Source organism: Carassius carassius, chromosome 24 (assembly GCF_963082965.1).
Source record: "Carassius carassius chromosome 24, fCarCar2.1, whole genome shotgun sequence".
NCBI lineage: Eukaryota > Metazoa > Chordata > Actinopteri > Cypriniformes > Cyprinidae > Carassius > Carassius carassius.
In genome coordinates this window covers 21,008,063-21,020,843 of record NC_081778.1, presented here as the reverse complement: position 1 = coordinate 21,020,843, position 12,781 = coordinate 21,008,063, and the positions used below count along the sequence as shown (strand labels likewise).

General features: G+C 40.4%; 1 protein-coding gene across 13 annotated transcripts in view; it reads left to right on the top strand.

Moving 5' to 3' along the window:
• The window catches only part of LOC132103145 (focal adhesion kinase 1-like), a 59,923-nt gene that overhangs the window by 21,664 nt on the left and 25,478 nt on the right, over window positions 1–12,781 (top strand). For 8 of the 13 annotated variants that reach the window (XM_059508004.1, XM_059508000.1, XM_059507994.1 and 5 more), the window contains exons 4-14: window positions 2,427–2,514; window positions 3,750–3,829; window positions 4,260–4,322; window positions 5,045–5,099; window positions 6,414–6,554; window positions 6,894–6,971; window positions 7,047–7,145; window positions 7,246–7,363; window positions 8,111–8,150; window positions 8,470–8,528; window positions 9,206–9,223. In XM_059508004.1, coding sequence (XP_059363987.1) covers window positions 2,427–2,514; window positions 3,750–3,829; window positions 4,260–4,322; window positions 5,045–5,099; window positions 6,414–6,554; window positions 6,894–6,971; window positions 7,047–7,145; window positions 7,246–7,363; window positions 8,111–8,150; window positions 8,470–8,528; window positions 9,206–9,223 — 839 coding nt within the window. The remainder of the gene's footprint in view (window positions 1–2,426; window positions 2,515–3,749; window positions 3,830–4,259; window positions 4,323–5,044; window positions 5,100–6,413; window positions 6,555–6,893; window positions 6,972–7,046; window positions 7,146–7,245; window positions 7,364–8,110; window positions 8,151–8,469; window positions 8,529–9,205; window positions 9,224–12,781) is intronic. The other 5 variants (XM_059507999.1, XM_059508003.1, XM_059508002.1 and 2 more) reach the window with 1 other exon arrangement.

Here is a 12,781-nt window from a genome sequence, read left to right as displayed (position 1 = left end):
AATGTGTTCTCATCACATATTTTCCATCCATCCATCCATCTTCTTCCGCTTATCCGGGGCCGGGTCGCGGGGGCAGCAGTCTAAGCAGAGAACCCCAGACTTCCCTCTCCCTAGACACTTCCTCCAGCTCTTCTGGGGGGACACCGAGGCGTCTTCCCCGGGGTCTCCTCCCAGTGGGACGCACCCGGAACACCTTCCCGGGAAGGCGTCCAGGAGGCATCCGGAACAGATGCCCAAGTCACCTCAGCTGACCCCTCTCGATGTGGAGGAGCAGCGGCTCTACTCTGAGCTCCCTCCCGGGTGACTGAGCTTCTCACCCTATCTCTAAGGGATCGCCCAGCCACCCTGCGGAGAAAGCTCATTTCGGCCGCCTGTATCCGTGATCTTGTCCTTTCGGTCATGACCCAAAGCTCATGACCATAGGTGAGAGTAGGAACGTAGATTGACCGGTAAATCGAGAGCTTCGCCTTGCGGCTCAGCTCTTTCTTCACCACGACAGACCGGTACATCGACCACATTACTGCAGAAGCTGCACTGATCCGTCTGTCAATCTCCCGTTCCATCCTTCCCTCACTCGTGAACAAGACCCCAAGATACTTAAACTCCTCCACTTGAGGCAGGAACTCTCCACCAACCTGAAGTGGGCAAGCCACCCTTCTCCGACTGAGGAAAATATACACATATTTTTTTATATGAATTTAAAATTAAAAGAGAACCAAACCATGAGCTTTCTGTGGAGGAAAGTAATCATGCTTTAGATTCTGGGATATCTGTGTGGCTGTACAGGGGCTTAGTAAAGTTTGCCACAACTTATTTCTGTCATTGTTCCCTCTTGAACAATTGCTCGTTTTTTCTGTCTGTAATACAATCAAAACACCTTTTACATCTCTGAAATAGCTCAATTTTGACATCTGAGACCGCTGTGGTACATTATTATCTTTAATATTATTTTCTTTGTCTGGGGGTCCCTACTGTCACTGGTGGTCTATTGTAGAAATGATGGTGGTAGGAGCATTAGACCATTCAGAAAAGTGTTAAATAACTTTCCCTTGTTTAATTGCATAAAACCTGAGTCTTGCTCCAAAGTCTTTATATCAAAAACATGCCATGTTATATCTGGGTCCTGCCTGTTTTATGAGGATGACACTGCACATCGTTCTGTTGTAAAGCATTAAGAGTGAACGTGCTGTTCTTCTAGAGGATGAAAGGATGATATAATGGCTTATGTATAATTCATACAGAGTGGGGGTGAATAATTCTGCATCACGATGAGGGTGACCCAGTGGGTGGAGCTTCAGAATGAATGTGGCTTGTTATAGTGAGTTTTATCTTAATGAAGCTAATGAAAGCAGTCCATGCTTAATTGCTCTATTGTTTATATTCCATTCACGCTGCCCAGGGCTTGTTTCACGCGTCTTCTTTCTTCAACCATTCATTATGAATGAATGGGCTTTTTATGCGTTTACCGGGGAAGTCTGTGGTTCAAAGGATGAGCTTGATTCTGTTTTGCCCTCCAGCATGTCTTTATAATGAAAAACAGAGCCCTGATAATACATGCAGCATTTGCTTTAAAGCAAGACATTTAACACTCTGCAAATGCAGATCAGCGGGTTAAATTCCCGAAATGTAAAAGAAAGGGATAGGATTTAACTGCAGGCTTCCTCTCATTTTTCTATTTATTTATTATCATGTTTCTCACATGGAATAATGTTATTATGCAGCACAGCCTAAAGTACGATGTGATAAACTGATTTAAACCAGAAATCTAAACTGGTTCTATTTTAATAATACTGCTTTGTATTGGTGGGAATCTGTGCTCGCATATGCAGAATCATTTTTGTGTATCATGAATGTAACTGTTTTTGCACAGATGCTATAGAATGAGCAAAGAACTTCATCAGAACAGATTTGGAGAAATTTAGCATCACATCAGTTGCTCACCAGTGTATCCTTCCTCTGTAGTGAATGGGTGCCATCAATGAGAGTTCAAACAGCTGATAAAAACATCACAGTAATCCACAGCACAGCTCAAGTCTATCAATTAACATTTTGCGAAGCGAGAAGCAGAATGTTTGTAAGAAATAAATCATTTTTTGAGAGCACTAATACTAAGTCTACTGTAATTGTGTTGTCTGGCAGACACATATGAGAGGGAAAAATAGTAAACAGCTCCATAAACTAAACCGTTATTGTTAACGATTCAAGGCACACAGTGAATGAGTTCAACCTGAGGGCTTCATTTTCTGAAGCATCTGTTGTGATTGGGCAGGCTGTACGACAGCTGCCAATCACTGATGACCACTTGTGATTGATATTCCTGTGTGATTATTTTGTGCTTTATGCAGAGATTCTACATGTATTGCTGAAAGTGTGTGGAGTGTGTTTTATTATTAGAATTTTTATTTCCCTCTCTCTTCTCTTTCCAGATATGAGCTACGGATTCGATACTTGCCTAAAGGATTTTTAAACCAGTTTACTGAGGACCAGCCAACTCTCAACTACTTTTATCATCAGGTGATGGATAGTTTAATCTGACAGCCTGTGTACTGCTGCCAAACCTTCCTCCTCTCTTTCAGCACCACATTGGTGAGTCACACGAAACCTGTCAAGAATGCGTTTGGGGTGGGTATTTCACCCCATAATAAAATGAAGCTGTAAATTAATGTTTGTAATATTTTATTTTATTAGGTCAGTGAAACCTTTATTGTAGCATCAATATTATGTTTTGCAATTTGATATTATTTCCATGACAGTTAAGCAAGTTCACTCTCCAGGTCTCAGTACAGTATTGCCACAATAAAAAAAAAAGTGTAAATATATAAAATAAAATAAAATATTTAAAAACTATAATTTACAGCTTCATTTTGTTTTGGGGTGAAATACCCACCCCCCACCCCAAATGCATTCTTGACAGGTTTCGTGCGACTCACCAATGTGGTATATCTCATGGTGGTCATTGTTTTACTGCTTAAAAAAAAAAATTTTTTTTATTTTTTTTTTAAAGCAAAAATGAGAATCATCATTGTCGTGAAAATGTCACAATGCAAAAAACAATTGCAAATAAAATGCAATAATATTCCTACTCCTAGGTTAATTTTTCTTCTTGGAATTTTTATTTATCTTTTATATTTTATATGTGTAATGTGTTTGTATTTATTTTTGTATATTATTTTGGGGTGAAATATGACCCATTTTCGTGAGATTTACCAACACAGTGCTTTAACAAAAGAAACTGAAAGGTGGTTTAGTGTTCAAGGCTCAGGCTTTGTAACTGGTTTGATCAGTGCCAGGTTACCAAGATCAAACCATGAGCTCACAATCTCCATTATAAACACTTAACCAACAGGTGACTGGCCCTGTAATAAGTTCATGTCTCTCTTCTATAGTGTCGTCACATGTAAGTCACCAAAACCTATTCCACTTCTCATTTTGTGGCGATCTATAGAAAAGAAAACAAGATAACAAATTAGGAATAATGAGAGCATTTGATTTAAATGGATTGCGAGGAAAGTACATTAAACTTCATAATTGTTTTTTCATGACTAGCTAATAAGCTCTGTATTATTTTGCTTTTGAAATTATCGAAACTATCAGGTCATATTATTTATTTTTATTTTTTACTTGACATGCAGTATTGGCCTGTTCCAGAGGAGGGAAATTATTAATTCTGTCATCATTCAACTTGTTTGGTCAGTGTTGCCTTGTGCCTTTCTCTTTGCTCTGCCTAATATAAATCTCTATGTGCCCAGGTGAAAAGTGATTATATGATGGAGATTGCCGATCAAATTAATCAAGATGTAGCACTTAAACTTGGCTGCCTTGAAATAAGGTATGTGATACACAATACCGTTCAAAGGTTTGGGGTCGGTAATTCATCAAAGAATCCTGAAAAAATGGATTGCTGTTTCCACAAAAATATTAAGTAGCACAACTGTTTCCAACATTGATAATAATAAATGTTTCTTGAGCACCAAATCAGCATATTAGAATGATTTCTGAAGGATCATGTGACACTTAATGTTGGACACAGAAAGAGGAAAATTCAGCTGAGTCATCACAGGAATAATGTTTTAAAATTTGTACATTTTCAAATTTTTTCAGTATTTTCCAACAAATAAATTCAGTGTTGGTGAGAGATTTGTAAAAAAAAAAAAAAAAAAACACAAAAAATAATTTCTTACCCACCCCAAACTTTTCAACAGTAGTATAAATGAGTAAATGTAAGTGTTATTCCATGAACTTCTTTTTCTCTGTTATAGGCGTTTTTTCAGGGACATGCGTGGAAACGCCCTGGATAAAAAATCGAATTATGAATTAATAGAGTAAGTAATGCTGTTTATGTTTGGATCATTGGTGTCACATGATGTTTTTTCACCTTGGAGTAAAAAAAGTAGTTGAGAACTTTTTTTGTGAGAAATAATCACAATTAAGAGTAATCGGGAGAAATAAAGTTGCAGTTGTGAGATGTACAAAAGCAATGGAAATAGTCACAGTTGTGAGAAATAAAATACAATTATGGGCATCCATAGGGAAACCTGGCATGAAAAATAAAATAAAAATATAATGTTGTCACTGTCATGACAGAAACTTGGATTCACTTTTTTGCTGAACATTATGTTAGAAATTAAATCCCAATCGGTTCTCATTCTCATTTTACTGCAGTGTTCACTTATGATGTAATGCTGTCAGTGTACTTCAAACCAAGCTCATACTAGACTGAAAGGAGTACAGTAATTCCTAATTGAACCATTAGAGGATTTCTCTTTTTCTCTTTTCCTTTTTCTTGTGTGTATGTGGGTCAGAATATCTGATGCATGGCCCTGTGAAACCTGTCTGATCTATTTTTAGTAGCGTATAATTGATCTTTGCGTATCTCCTGCAGTGTAGTGTTGCTTGCTTTACACCGGAAGAGACAATAATCTGTAATAATGGCTCAGTCACAAACAAGTTTCTGTCTCATTTCTTGTGCTTTTACATTAAATCTTATGTTTCACTTTCTTTAAAGACAGAAGTGTAAATGTATTTCTGTATCCTCTCCCTGCAGGAAGGACGTTGGTCTTCAGAGATTCTTTCCAAAGAGTTTATTAGACTCGGTAAAGGTAATAAGACATTTCTGATGCTCCTGTGATGGTTTCCTCAAGTGGTTTTTACTTGATTTATTGGATGTGAGAAAATGCTATTGTTCAGGCAAAATCAATGTTATTGCCTGCCTGGCTTCCTCTGTGGTCTCACACCCCTGAGATGTTTTCCTTCTCTCACTGAAGAAGCCACTGAAGAGAACCGTTCTAATGAAATGCAGTTTGCCAGAGAGCCAGTTTCCTTTTCCACCTGACCTACCTAGTCTGTTACAGTCTTTCAGTGTGCTGTGGCATACTGTCTACTGTTATTTTAGCGGTTTGTGTAAAGTTTGGTATAATATTTAATGTGAACATTTCTAGACAGATAAATTGCCATGATTTTTAGTTTTATAAGAAAATAACCCGTGAATGGCTTTTTTTTTAACTATTAATAAAAAGAAATGTTAATATTTATTGTTGTATAAAAAAATCTATGTATATATTTAAATATCCAAATATTATGCAGTTCACCTTTGCAATTTTGCAGTGATAATCTTCTGTGCTGCCATTTTTTTTTCTGCTCGTTGCATCTTGCGTTGTTAGAGTAAATTCTAATTTTGTCTGTTAAAATGCGTTGGGAATTTAGACTGAGAATGGAAATGGCGTTTGAGTATATGTGCTCCCGAGGGATTTCCCTGTTTTTTATTATAAAGGAGATTTTGTGCATATTATGTGACTTTCACTTTCTGCTCCCCTTCCTCTTTATATTTTACATTCTACCCGAAAGCAGCCCAAAATCCCCTCCTTTTCATTGGTTGCCATTGAAACCCAAGTCCATGTCAAGAGGGAAGAGAGAATTACCGACCAGTTTTGGGGTTTTTAATTCGAGAACCTTTAGACTTAAAATTATTCTTAAGAGATTTTCTGACTTCTTCTGACTGGTCTTATTCTTGAGCCATCAAAATTATTCACGGGCCTAAATTCCTTTTCTCTAAAGATATTGATGTAGATTAATGTATTTTCCCTAGTTTACAGGTTCAAATGTCCCATTTTGTTGCATTAATGCTCTTGCTGCCTACACCCAAAGGTGAAATCTGTAATTTTTGCACCAGGCAAAAACAGATAGTCCTACCTCAAACATGTGCCACTGATTGAGCTGGAGAAAACAGAGCAGTGTTTCACAGTGTTTACAATCTCTCTGTCATCTTATGAATGGTGTATAGTTGTCTTATACTTATTATACTTGTATAGGAGTTAGTATTTGATCATCTCCAAAAATTCACACACTTCACCTTTAACGGTTTGTAATTAATGTCAATACGATACAATTTAGTCATTGGTATTTTGTCTTTGCAGGCTAAATCCCTGCGGAAACTGATCCAGCAGACTTTTAAACAGTTCGCCAGTCTGAACGACGAGCAGTGTATCCTCAAGTTCTTTGAGATCCTTTCACCTATATACAGATTTGATAAGGAGTGTTTTAAATGTGCTCTCGGGGTGAGTTGAGTTTAGACGGTAATTAATTCACTTCATTAAAATAAAGCCACTTACATGTACAAAGTCATTTACATGTATTTACTCTCCTGATTTATTATATCTGCCTTAATAGTGAAAGACTTATTTAATGGTCTGCAGTGCCCTCTGTTGGCTGAAAGATGAAGAATTTCTCAATATAGTCCTACATTGTAGTTTTAGTTGATTATTTCTTTTTAAAATTAGTGTTCATTAGTAATTATTTATCATTGGGAGGGTAAAATCAATTTGCATTGTATTTATCATTTTGTGTGTGTTTCATGAAGTGTTTGAGTTGAATCTGTCTGTGCTTGTGTGTGATAGTCGAGCTGGGTGATATCAGTGGAGTTGGCCATCGGACCCGAGGAGGGCATCAGTTATTTGACGGACAAAGGCTCAAATGTAAGTAGTGTACGGTCTGATGGATTGATAGACAGTTGAACAGTGACTCTAATGTCTGTATCTGTTTCTTTGTAGCCAACACACCTCGCTTACTTCACACAAGTGCAGAGTATCCAGTTCGAGGAGCGAGAAAGGAAGGGAGTGCTGCATTTAGACGTAGCTGGAGCACCCGAGGTAACATCCACACACTTTTTTCAGTGTATCACTTTTTCTTATGTGTGGTTTTTATTCATGGATATGGTGCAGCTTGGGATGTCGTGTGTTCTTGTTCAAGCCTTTGACAGTAACAGCTACAGCACTGAATACAGCGGAAAACATGGCCGATCTCATTGATGGTTACTGTCGACTTGTTAACGGAACTTCTTCATCGTTTATTGTCCGTGTACAGAAAGGTGAGACACACACACACACACACAAATATAAATATTTATTCAGGAAAGCTCATTAAATTAATCAAAAGTGACAGGAAAGACACTTGTGACAGTCTTAAGTCGCTGTGGTATATTTTTAGCAATAGCCCAAAAAACATTGTATGGGTCAAAATGATTGATTTTTCTATTATGCCAAAAATCATTAGGATATTGAGTAAAGATCATGTTCCATGAAGATATTTTGTAAATTTTCTTACCGTAAACATATCAAAACTTAATTTTTGATAAGTAATATGCATTGCTAAGGGCTTCATTTGGACCCTCAGATTCCAGATTGTCAAAAAGTTGTATTTCAGCCAAATATTGTCCCATCATAACAAACCATACAAAAATGGAAAGCTTATTTATTCTGCCTTCATGTGATGTATAAATCTCAATTTTGAAAAAGACTGGTTTTTTTTATCCACGGTCTCATTTATGTTACAAAATATTTCCATTTGTAATAAATGCTGTTTTTGTAACCTTACGTTCAACAAAGAATCCTGAAAAGGTGTTTCAAAAGAACATGATTTCAAGCTAAATATTCAGCAGCAAATAAGTTTTCAACTTGATAACAAAATCAGCATATCAGAAGGATTTCTGAGGGATCATTTAGCTTTGGTAAATTAAAATATATTTAAATAGAAAACGGCTATTTAAAATGTTAATATTTCACAATTTAACTGTTTCTTTTTTCTTGTAAATTTTTTTCAAAATGTTTGTCAACAGAAGGAGAGAGAGCTCTTCCGTCTATCCCAAAAGCTCCAAAGTAAGTTGCAAAACTCAGACCCTCAGGTATCCTAACCTTTTCCAACAATTTTTCATTAGATAGATTCCGTTCGCCCTGTTCTTGCTCCTTTGGCCTCTTTGGCTCAGACATGTGGAATCTCTTAGTGTTCCCTCAACCAATGTGACCCGCAGCCCAGCTCCTATTAATGTGACTGTGGTAGTGCCCATCGGTTATGTCATCGCTAATGGAACAGACCAGCTCAGTGGCTTCAGCACAGATCAGTGTGGAAAAGGTCATGCTGTGATTCAGTTTCATTTAAAATGTACACATTTCATCTTCTTCAACTTCTGTCACACAGATCAGCAAACCATGAGAAAAGATTGCAAGGAGTCCGGGCCAAAGCCATCTCCGTTTCAGGTAAAGACTCATCTAAGAGGACTGTGATGTGACATTGATAATGAACTTAATCCTTAACTAATTCCAACCACGTTGTGTAACCCTCTGATGTTTTCTATGCTTAATTCTGAGCTGCTGTTCTAGAATTGTTTCTAAATTGTTTGTAATAAGCCGCTCAGCCCTGTAATTTTAAAATACTCTCAAACCCTGTTGCAGTTTACTGTTGTGTGGGTGTGTAGGACATGTTTTGCTTGCATTATGGGGACTGAATGCCCCCGCAAGGATCATTAAACCTGAAGTCACCTAAATTACATGGGTCAGGGGTCCCCACAAGGAAATTGGCTTAATGAAAGTACTAAATAATGTCTTGATAAAAATGCAAAAAGGTTGTGTGAGGTTTAGAGTATAGAAAATATAATTAGCTCAGAGTAGTAACAGTAGTAGTCACTGGAAAGTCCCCACCTTGATAATGCATGTGTTTTTAATGTAACCTAAAGAATGAGAATACATTTTTTCAAGATCTTTCTGTTGATGATAATGGTTTGGGGCTTTGTTTTATTGCATTGTGTAACAGCCATGAAATACTCTTTCGTTCTGTTGTCTCTCCTCAGTAATGTCTTATGATAGACATTAATCTAATGCTTTCTCTTTCTCTCTGTCTCTCTTTTAATTCTTTTGCATGCTGGTTGGATCCACAGATGATATTGGTGGGGATGGTAAAGTCCAATTTAATATGTCTTCTTGCTTGAGCGGCGCAAGTTATTAAATATTTCACAATATACGATCTTGAGTCATCTTGTGATTTTCAGCAGTGATTTTCTGGGTGATAAAATGGAACTGTGTGAATATCCCTAAGATTCAAATGCACATTTAAGTTTCCTATAGGTGTCACAGTGTCTGGGTTGTGTTCCCTGGGTGTCCACTAGATGTCCTCTTTTCCCACGGTGTCTTCCACTTCATTAATCACATTCCTCACGTCCCTGCTTAATTATTGCACCCAGCTGTCACTAATTACCTATCATCACACCCTGTCAGTTTCCCATTACCGCTTGTCTCTCCTTGTGTCTATAACCTGGTCTGTCTTAGTATGTGTCACGGAGTCGTTGTGAATTCATGTCCGTCAATCTGTCTTGCCCGTGCCTTGTCTTCTTGTTATTGTTCTTGTTCTGTTTATGTTTGGATGGATGTTTTGGTTTCGACCCCTGCCTGGACTGTTTACCCCTGTGGATTACCCTTTAATAAATGACTTACCTGCTATTGGTTCTATCTCCGTGCCTCATTGGATCCCGGCCGTGACAGAACGACTCCGTCACACTAGGAACCAGCGGTATGTCATTTTTCCGTTCCCCAGCCAAGATGGCGGAGCGGCGAACCAAGTACCTTCGGTTGATCGCCCTCCGCCAAGAGGGCAATGAAGTGGGTGCCCTGGCTCAGGTGTTCTGGTCCCTGGCCGAGGGCATGGGCTACAACGATGTGGCCCTCAAGGACTATTTTTATGGCGGGCTGGATGATCCAGTGTCTCAGGAGGAGATGGCGCAGTTAGAGACACTGGAATTCTGGGAATTCGTGCGCTACCTGCAGCATCGGCTTCGGTGGGATGCCCCAGCCACTTCTGTCTCTTCCGGCGGGGTGGTCGTCAGCCCAGCACCACTGCCCAGGATGGCAACCAGCCAAGCGCCACAACCCAAGATGGCCGCCAGTCCAGCACCACTGCCCAGGATGGCTACCAGCCAAGCGCCACAGCACAAGATGGCCGCTAACCCAGCGCCAATGCCCAAATTGGCCACCGTTCCAGCGCCACAGCCCAAGATGGCCGCCAGCCAGTCAGGTGCCTGTGCCTCCCCAGAGTCGAGTCAGGTGCCAGGGAACTCTCCGGAGTCGAGTCAGGTGCCAGGGAACTCTCCAGAGTCGAGTCAGGTGCCAGGGAAGTCTCCAGAGTCGAGTCAGGTGCCAGGGAACTCTCCAGAGTCAGGGCTAGTCACCGATGACCTTCCAGAGTCAGGGCTAGTCACCGATGACCTTCCAGAGTCAGGGCTAGTCATTGATGACCCTCCAGAGTCGAGTCGGGTTCCAGATGACCCTCCAGAGTCGAGTCGGGTTCCAGATGACCCTCCAGAGTCAAGTCTAGTCACTATTAACCCTCCAGAGTCAGGGCTAGTCACCGCTGATCCTCCAGAGTCAGGGCTAGTCACCGTTGACCTTTCAGAGTCAAGTCAAGTCACCGGTGATCTTCAAGGACTGAGTCAAGTCACCGGTGATCTTCAAGGACTGAGTCAAGTCACCTCTGATCTTCATGAACAAAGGCAAGTCACCTCTGATCTTCATGAACAAAGGCAAGTCAGATCTGATCTTCATGAACAAAGGCAAGTCACCATTGATCTTCATGAGCAAATGCAAGTCACCAATGATCCTCATGAGCAGTGTCAGGCCAGCACCGATCTTCTGGAGTCCAGTAGAGACACCATGGAATTACCAGAGTCTCGTCCTCCCGTTGATCCGGCCACACGGAAGTGGTGGGCTTCTGATCTGCCCTGGGGGTTTTGTGCATCGACCACAGGGGAGTGGTGGTCTTCTGCTCCATCCTGGGGGCCTTCCGCCCTGACCACATGGTGGTGGTGGTCTTCTGCTCCGCCCTGGGGAACTCTGGCCTCGACCACAAGGTTGTGGTGGTCTTCTGCTCCGCCCTGGGTGGCTTCCGCCTTGACCACAGGGGTGTGGTGGTCTTCCGCTCCGCCCTGGGGGACTCCGGCCTCGACCACACGGTTGTGGTGGTCTTATGCCCCGCCCTGGGGGGCTTCCGCCCTGACCACACGGTTGCGGTGGTCTTCTGCTCCGCCCTGGGGGGGCTTCCGCCCTGATCACACGTTTGTGGTGGTCTTCTGTTCCGCCCTGGTAGGCACCACGTGATGTCCTTATGGACTTATGTTTTGTGTTTCTTGTTTTCTGCCTGTTCCCCTCTGTGAGCCTGGCCCTCCGTCCCTCCCCCTGAACCTCCTCCGGTCCTCCTCCCTCCTGGTCTCTCTGTTTTGTGTCTACACTTCTGGTATCTGTTCCCCATGATTTTTTTTTCTGGCCCTCCGTCCCTCCCCCTGAGCCTCCACCTGTCCGCCTCCCTCCTTGTCTCTGTGTTGTGTCTTGTCGTGGAGCGTCTGGGAGCCGCTCCGTAGAGGGGGGGTATTGTCACAGTGTCTGGGTTGTGTTCCCTGGGTGTCCACTAGATGTCCTCTTTTCCCACGGTGTCTTTCACTTCATTAATCACATTCCTCACGTCCCTGCTTAATTATTGCACCCAGCTGTCACTAATTACCTATCATCACACCCTGTCAGTTTCCCATTAGCGCTTGTCTCTCCTTGTGTATATAACCTGGTCTGTCTTAGTATGTGTCACGGAGCCGTTGTGAATTCATGTCCGTCAATCTGTCTTGCCCGTGCCTTGTCTTCTTGTTCTTGTTCTTGTTCTGTTTATGTTTGGATGGATGTTTTGGTTTCGACCCCTGCCTGGACTGTTTACACCTGTGGATTACCCTTTAATAAATGACTTACCTGCTATTGGTTCTATCTCCGTGCCTCATTGGATCCCGGCCGTGACAATAGGCACTAGTTTTAGTATTAGATTCCGTCTTTATCTTGTGACTTTAGAATATAAATTAACTTTAAATTTAATTCAAATATGTACATTTCAGTTTTCTTCTCTCAATCAGTTCAAAACTGATTTGCTCAGAAATTTGTACAAAAAGTGTCTACATGGTTTTTTTATACTTACAATAAAATGTTGTATTGTATGGAAGGCATTTTCTGCCAAATTTAAATAAATAAATGAAATGATTAAAATTTAAATTAAAACCAGATTAACGATTTCATTACAGAAAACTGTACGCAAAATATGTGACAAAATTGAGAATGAAATTAAATGATTTCATTTTCACGGTGACATACCTGTCAAATTGAAAAATAAAATGCAATTGGTGATTTCACATTTAATTTTCAATAGAGTCTCGAGGCAAGACTGCCAATATTAAAATGAAAAGCCAAACGTGAAAAAGAAACTACACATACAGTTTTAACAAAGCTCTTTATTAACGCTCATGCAATAATAGTGACACAATTCAAATTTAAATGTAAATTTTACTTGTCATTTTAATTCCTCTTTTATTTCACTGTTTTCATTTTCGTTTTCATTTTCAAAGACAACCTGCATGCAAATTATATGTTAATGAGTGGGTGTGGCTCAATAACGTTGTTACGTGGAGGAGCTATAATGGCGGTTATGGCCA